Raw genomic sequence first — 7500 nt, 5'->3', positions numbered from 1 at the left:
GTTTTGTGGCAGGCACCCTCGCGGACTACCCACCTGCTTCCTACTCACCCACTCCTGCGCAGAAGCCGTACAAACCTGCTATTGAGTATGCTGGGCCGATTGTGTACTCTGATGAGAAGCCACCAATCATTCACTTCCCTCGTCCTCCATTGCCAAAGGTTTGTGTGTGTGTGTGTGTGTTGGGCTGGGTTGTGTGTATGTGTGAAGCATGTTTTGTTTGGGTTCGTTTGGTTCGCCTGCAGTTTCATTTCAAGGGTGTTTTTATGGTTCTGGTGACTGGTTAATAAGATTTCTTCCTTATTAACGGGAGAAGCAATAAGTGACATGAGTTTTTATGGTTCTAGTGACAGATTAACAGCATTTCTACATCATTAACGGGAGAAAGTCTTGAGAACCCTGCTCAGTCAGTTTTGTGGCCTTGGGAAGCAGCAGTGGCGTGGGAGCAGAGCGTCTCAGAAATACAAGAATGAGACAAGAACGAGGCTAGCAATGTTGTGTGTGTGTGTGTGTGCATGTGTGTGTGTGTGTGTGTGTGTGGTAACGCATGCCTCTGTGTTGCAGGCTGGAGGATACGGAGGCAAGGGCAGCGGCAAATCTCAGCCTGTGAAATATGTCCCGCTGCCACACCACGAACTCCCGGTACTTATTTACCAGTCCGATTCCTCCCCTCCTATTCACGTCGTGCACACCCCAGCGCCGGCCATCAAAGCCCCTGTGAAGGCCTCCTACGGCCCACCACCCAAGGCTCCGTCCCCCAGCTACGGGCCGCCAAAAGCCCCAACGCCGTCGTACAGACCGCCCCCCAAGGCCCCATCACCCAGCTACGGGCCGCCGCCGAAAGCCCCATCACCCAGCTATGGTCCACCACCCAAGGGTCCGCCCAAGGGGTCTTTTGGTCTACCCCTAAAGGCGCCACGTCCCAGCTACAGACCGCCACCCAAGGCCCCTAGACCCAGCTATGGCCCGCCGCCAAAGGCCCCATCTCCTTTGTACGGCCCACCCCCCAAGGCCCCATCTCCTAGCTATGGCCCATCCCCCAAGGCCCCATCCCCTAGCTATGGCCCACCCCCCAAGGCCCCTCAAGGCCCCTGCTCCGACATATGGCCCTCCCAAGCCCTCTTCTATAGCTAAGGGACCTATACCCAAAGCCCCATCACCTTCTTACGGCCCCCCTCCTAAGGCCCCATCACCTTCTTATGGCCCCCCACCTAAGGCCCCATCACCTTCTTATGGCCCCCCACCTAAGGCCCCATCACCTTCTTATGGGCCCCCACCTAAGGCCCCATCACCTTCTTATGGGCCCCCTCCTAAGGCCCCATCACCTTCTTATGGGCCCCCTCCTAAGGCCCCATCACCTTCTTATGGCCCCCCACCTAAGGCCCCATCACCTTCTTATGGCCCCCCACCTAAGGCCCCATCACCTTCTTACAGGCCCCCTCCTAAGGCCCCATCACCCACTTACGGTCCTCCTAAGCCCCACAAGGCCCCCAGTCCCCAGTACGGGTCCTCAGCCAACACGGGTCCCATTTACATCAGCGCCCCGCCGCCACCCAGCCCCGTGTTGGTCCCCGCGCCGCAGCCCCAATACGCTGACTCCGCAGCCCCGAAGCCCTCCTACGGTCCCCCGCCCAAACCTAAGCCTAGCTACCGCCCCCCAGCCCCACAGAAACCCCCCAAAGCCGCCTATAGCCCCCCGCCCAAAGCCCCCAGCCCTTCATACGCAGCCCCACCCAAAGCCACGCCCCAGAAAGCCCCTAAAGCTTATGCCCCGCCCCCCAAGGCTCCAAAGGCATATGTACCCCCACCCAAGGCCCCCCCAGCCCCGACGTATGGCCCCCCCAAGGCAGCCCCCCCCAAGCCCACCCCAGCCCCTCATATCATCTATGCCGGTCACCCCCCCATACACGTGTACCAGCAGCCCCCAGTGTACCAGGTGACCAAGCCAGCCCCCGCCCCCCCAACCAAGGGCCTCCATGTCGCCCCAGCAGCCCCCAAGCCCTCCTATGGCCCACCTCCTAAGGCCAAGGCGCCGCGACCAACATTAAAGGCACCGCGGCCCTCTTATGGCCCGCCACCCAAGGCCCCATCACCCTCCTATGGCCCGCCACCTAAGGCCCCATCACCCTCCTATGGCCCGCCACCCAAGGCCCCATCACCGAGTTATGGCCCGCCACCCAAGGCCCCATCACCCTCTTATGGCCCGCCACCCAAGGCCCCATCACCTTCTTATGGCCCACCTCCCAAGGCCCCATCACCCTCCTATGGCCCGCCTCCTAAAGCCCCATCACCCAGCTATGGTCCACCTCCCAAGGCCCCATCACCGAGTTATGGCCCACCTCCCAAGGCACCATCACCTAGGCCCAGCTACAGGCCACCACCTAAAGCCCCATCACCCAGCTATGGTCCACCTCCCAAGGCCCCATCACCCAGCTATGGTCCACCTCCCAAGGCCCCATCACCCTCCTATGGACCGCCACCTAAGGCCCCATCACCCAGCTATGGTCCACCTCCTAAGGCCCCTAAGCCTTCTTACGGTCCACCACCCAAGGCCCCATCCCCCAGCTATGGCCCGCCACCCAAGGCCCCATCACCAAGCTATGGCCCTCCACCCAAGGCCCCGTCACCTACATATGGCCCTCCAAAAGCCCACAAGGCCCCATCACCCAGCTATGGCCCACCTCCTAAGGCCCCATCACCCAGCTATGGCCCGCCCCCCAAAGCCCCCTCCCCCAGCTACGGGCCGCCCCCCAAGGCCCCGTCAGGGTATGGGCGGCCAAAAGCGCCAATCAAAGCCCCGCGGCCGTCCTTCAGCCTGCCGCCCAAGGGTCCCCGGCCCACCTACACGCCGCCCAAGGCCACCAAGCCCGAGCCCGTGTACCTGCCCGCGCCCAAGGCCTTCCACAAGCCGCCCATCATCATCTACCAGGGCGTGAGGCCGCCCGTGCACGTGTACCAGAAGCCCGGCGGTAAGGCGCCCAGCAAGGCTCCCTCGCCGAGCTACGGGGCACCCAAGGCTCCGGCCACAGGGTACGGCGCCCCCAAGGATGCCAGCACGTCCAGGGAGGCGTACGGGGCTCCCAAGAATGAGGACATCATTGTGAAGAGCAGCGGTGGTGGTGGACACAGCAGCGGTGGTGGTGGGTACAGTAGTAGCAGTGGACACAGCAGCGGTGGACACAGCAGCGGTGGACACAGCAGTAGTGGACACAGCAGCGGTGGCCACAGCAGCGTTGGTGTGAGTGGTGGCGGGCACAGCAGCAGCAGCAGCGGCAAGGAGATCTATACATCAGGCAGCGCCCTGACACAGGTGAAGGTGGCGGCGCCCAAGTCAGACACCCGCACCACCTCCACGTCTCCAACCTCCGTGTCGTCCCGCCCCACGCCAGGGTCCACGTCGGCGTCCTCCACGTTCGGCACGAAGGAGACGCCCAGCACCAATGACGCCGCGGCCAGCACCACCATCAAGCCCTCGCCGCAGGACCCCTCGGACACCGCCAAGTCCTCCCAGAGCGTGGACGACTGGGAGCCCTCCGTGGGGTACTCCGCTTACTCCGACGCCTCCCTCTCTGTCTCCATCCCTCAGTCTGGCACCAAGACCTCCCTGGACGTCAGCGAGGCCAAGGTCTCAGCGTCAGTCTCCGTCAGCTCCTCCTCCTGAGCTGCACCACTGACCTTCCACCACACACCTCCACTGGCTCCACGCACTCCACACTGTCCCCACACACCGCTACACCACCACCGGGTCTCTACGCCCTCCGAACTGTATCCACACGCCCCATACACCCCCACAGCACCCATCAGAAAGCCCTCTTCACTGTATCCCCCCCCCCACACACACCAGGTTTTGTACTAGACTGTATCCCACCCCCCCAGGACACCCCCTGCTGGTTCCATGGGTCCCTTGACTGCATCCACTACCCCATACCCCGCTACCCCGTCACAAGGCATAACTGCACCTCCAAGGGCATAGCGTCAGGGCATACCACGCACTCAAGCACACGTCTTATTCCTCCTTGTTTAATTTCCTGCTATTGTTATCACCCTTCCCCCATTCCCTCCCATTCATAATCACCCCCATTCTCCCGATATTTATTAAACCCTCATCCCTGCCCACCCCATCTCACTCATACCTGTGACGTGTTTAATTAAATATCCTTCAGACTTGTGGCATTAATTACAGGTTGTATTTTGATCCTTTTCTGTCGTTGGTCTAGTTCATCAGATGCTCTCTATGTCTGTCTGTCTGTCTGTCTGTCTGTCTGTTTGTCCGTCTGTCTGTCTGTCTGTCTCTGTTCCCGTTGTAATGAAATGTTTGTTATGATGTCCTTTTATATGTAATCTTGTTAATAAATTAGATGAGTAAGTTAGTTGATAAATAAATAAATAAATAAATAAATAAATAAATAAGAAATGCGTGTTTTTGTTAGAGAGAGAGAGAGAGAGAGAGAGAGAGAGAGAGAGAGAGAGAGAGAGAGAGAGAGAGAGAGAGAGAGAGATGCTGTGTCTATTACCACTACTACATTTAACACAAGGGTTGGTGCGGGAAGCCATCAGGCCTACACGTGGCATTCCCTGTACAAAACACACCTGTCTGTTTCCACCTGTCATCCCTCCCGTACACTTGTCTAGTCTTGCAAAGCTCTCTATTGACCCAACACTAACAGCCCCATTACTAATACCATTCCGTGTACCCATCACCTCAAGAACCAGTCCCTTTATGAAGCTTAGGCCTATTAAATTTCTGTTCACTCCTGATTAAAGTTACATTTTGCTTACGTAATCTGACAAGGATGAAAGAACAAACACATACACACACATCAAGGTAGAATTTTTTTATTGGTTTCATTACAAGGTTAACAGTTAAAATAATAATAATAATAATGAGTAAGGTGTATACATGTGTACGTATTGTGAGAGTGAAGTTATCAATACTGAAGTGGAGAGGAAAGAGCTTAACGACATATTGCTGGAAATACTATGATTAAAAAAAATTCTCTTTGGAAATAAATATAAATCTCTCTCTCTCTCTCTCTCTCTCTCTCTCTCTAAAACAAACATTCACACGTACATACAAAGAAATAATGCGTAAACAAACACACAAACACTCACACACACACACACACACACACACACACACAAGGGCTTTATAAAATGATCACAAATTCCTTCAGTCACTCACACACACGCACATTCTCTCTCGTGTTTTAACCATTAGAGAAAACGGAAAGGCAAGCAAGGGAGACTAAGATAAAAACAAGTCTGGTAAATATTAGCCGTCAGTACAGCTCCGCCACCTCTCCTTGGACTTTGGTGTGACTGGGGAGATTGTAACGAAGATATAACACTGCAATAGCAAATCTACCGGGAATATTTAGCGAAACATTTGAATTACCAGAGAAAGGAAGATCTGAATACAAAATACGACCCTTGTAATGAAAAAAACACGGACTGGCATGTTTTTTTTCTTTTTTTTTTTTTTATTAGTTTTTTGTTACCATTGGCCAGTGTCCCTTCTAAATGAAAAAAAGGAAGAAAAAAGGAGGAATTCACGATAGATATTGTACAAAGTTTACGAAGTTTCGAAGCAAATATAATCTTGAAATAATAAATGTAGCGTCAATATCTAGCAAATAAATAAATAAATAAAATAAACAAATAAATAAGATTGAAAATAAAAATAAATAAACAACAAGAATGAAAAAATAAATAAATAAATAAACATCAGTCCATTTTATTTATTCGAGAAATGAAAGAAATGCAAGCAAAATATGGCCTTGTATATAATTATTAATAACTAAAAATGATTATAACTCCTTCTGATGTAATTATCTGGTGAGTATTGCACTAATATTACGAAAATCTTTGTAATTCCTGTTAAAAAAGAACTAAAAACTGAAATATGGTTCTTTTCAATACAATTCCTTTAAGTTTTGTTCAATACGTCAAAATATTTAATTACAATCTTTTCTAGTGTAATTATCTGGTGAGTATTGCACTAATATTACGAAAATCTTTGTAATTCCTTGAAAAAAAAACTAAAAATTGAAATATGGTTCTTTTCAATACAATTCCTTTAAGTTTTGTTCAATACGTCAAAATATTTAATTACAACCTCTTCTAGTGTAATTATCTGGTGAGTATTGCACTAATATTACGAAAATCTTTGTAATTCCTGTTAAAAAAGAACTAAAAATTGAAATATGGTTCTTTTCAATACAATTCCTTTAAGTTTTGTTCAATACGTCAAAATATTTAATTACAACCTCTTCTAGTGTAATTATCTGGTGAGTATTGCACTAATATTACGAAAATCTTTGTAATTCCTGTTAAAAAAGAACAAAAAATTGAAATATGGTTCTTTTCAATACAATTCCTTTAAGTTTTGTTCAATACGTCAAAATATTTAATTACAATCTTTTCTAGTGTAATTATCTGGTGAGTATTGCACTAATATTACGAAAATCTTTGTAATTCCTTGAAAAAAAAAGAACAAAAAATTGAAATATGGTTCTTTTCAATACAATTCCTTTAAGTTTTGTTCAATACGTCAAAATATTTAATTACAACCTCTTCAAGTGTAATTATCTGGTGAGTATTGCACTAATATTACGAAAATCTTTGTAATTCCTTGGAAAAAAAGAACTAAAAATTGAAATATGGTTCTTTTCAATACAATTCCTTTAAGTTTTGTTCAATACGTCATTAATAACTAAAAATATTAATTACAACCTCTTCAAGTGTAATTATCTAGTCAGTATTGCACTAATATTAATAAAATCTACAAAAATTCCTGGAAAAATAACTAAAAATTAAAATATTGTTCCTTTAAATACAATGTTCACGTCAATATTGTTCAATCATTACTTACAAAACTCCCTCTGCAATAAACTTTCAATAGAACTCTAACTGAACTTCCTCCTATCAATATTGCACTAATGTTTTACTTGTTTGTACTAAGAATTTCGTTTAAACTTCAAGAAATTCAGTGTTTCAATATTGCACTGTTATTTATATATTTATTTATTTATTTTTTGTCTGTATTAACAATTTCACTAAAAACTTCCGCGAATTCAGATGTGCCTATCAATATTGCAACTTTTTGTTTGTCTATCTATGAAATTTTTTTGCTAAGCTTTCAATTCAAACGTATATTTTAATAATGCATTTCTTTTTTTTTTTGTCTCTATTAAAAAAAAAATTCGCTAAAACTTCCATTAAATTCAAATGTGTATGTCAATATTGCACTGTTTTTTTTTTTCTATGTATTATAAATATTTCGCTAAAACTTTCACTAATTCAATATTGCGCTTTGTTTTTTTTTATGTATTATTTTTTTTTTTTGCTAAACTTGCTTAAACTTTCAATTCAAATGAGTATATCAATATTGCACTTAGTTTTTCTCTCTATATTAAAAACAATTGCTAAAACTTTCACTAATTCAAATGAGTATATCAATATTGAACTGTTTCTTTCGTCTCTATATTAAAAACTTTGCTTAAA

The 7500-nt window shown here is 47.3% G+C and overlaps 2 protein-coding genes across 2 annotated transcripts in view; one reads left to right on the top strand and one right to left on the bottom strand.

Annotated features, from left to right (window-relative positions):
* LOC135095715 (uncharacterized) overlaps positions 1 to 4411 on the top strand; it is an 11483-nt gene extending 7072 nt beyond the window's left edge. The window contains 3 exon segments of the mRNA XM_063996741.1: positions 1 to 158; positions 562 to 1080; positions 1082 to 4411. The exon segment at positions 1 to 158 is cut by the window's left edge and continues 28 nt beyond it. Coding sequence (XP_063852811.1) covers positions 1 to 158; positions 562 to 1080; positions 1082 to 3658 — 3254 coding nt within the window. The 3' untranslated portion in view covers positions 3659 to 4411.
* A 406-nt stretch (positions 4412 to 4817) lies between these two features.
* LOC135095716 (serine/threonine-protein kinase H1-like) overlaps positions 4818 to 7500 on the bottom strand; it is a 12724-nt gene continuing 10041 nt past the window's right edge. Inside the window, 1 exon segment of the mRNA XM_063996742.1 lies at positions 4818 to 7500. This exon segment is cut by the window's right edge and continues 2480 nt beyond it. The gene's annotated coding sequence lies outside the window, so the exon portion shown is untranslated.

The sequence above is a fragment of the Scylla paramamosain genome, unplaced genomic scaffold, assembly GCF_035594125.1.
Source record: "Scylla paramamosain isolate STU-SP2022 unplaced genomic scaffold, ASM3559412v1 Contig1, whole genome shotgun sequence".
NCBI classification, from domain to species: domain Eukaryota; kingdom Metazoa; phylum Arthropoda; class Malacostraca; order Decapoda; family Portunidae; genus Scylla; species Scylla paramamosain.
The sequence above is the reverse complement of the archived record's forward strand: the minus strand, read 5'-3'. Positions and strand labels throughout refer to the sequence as shown.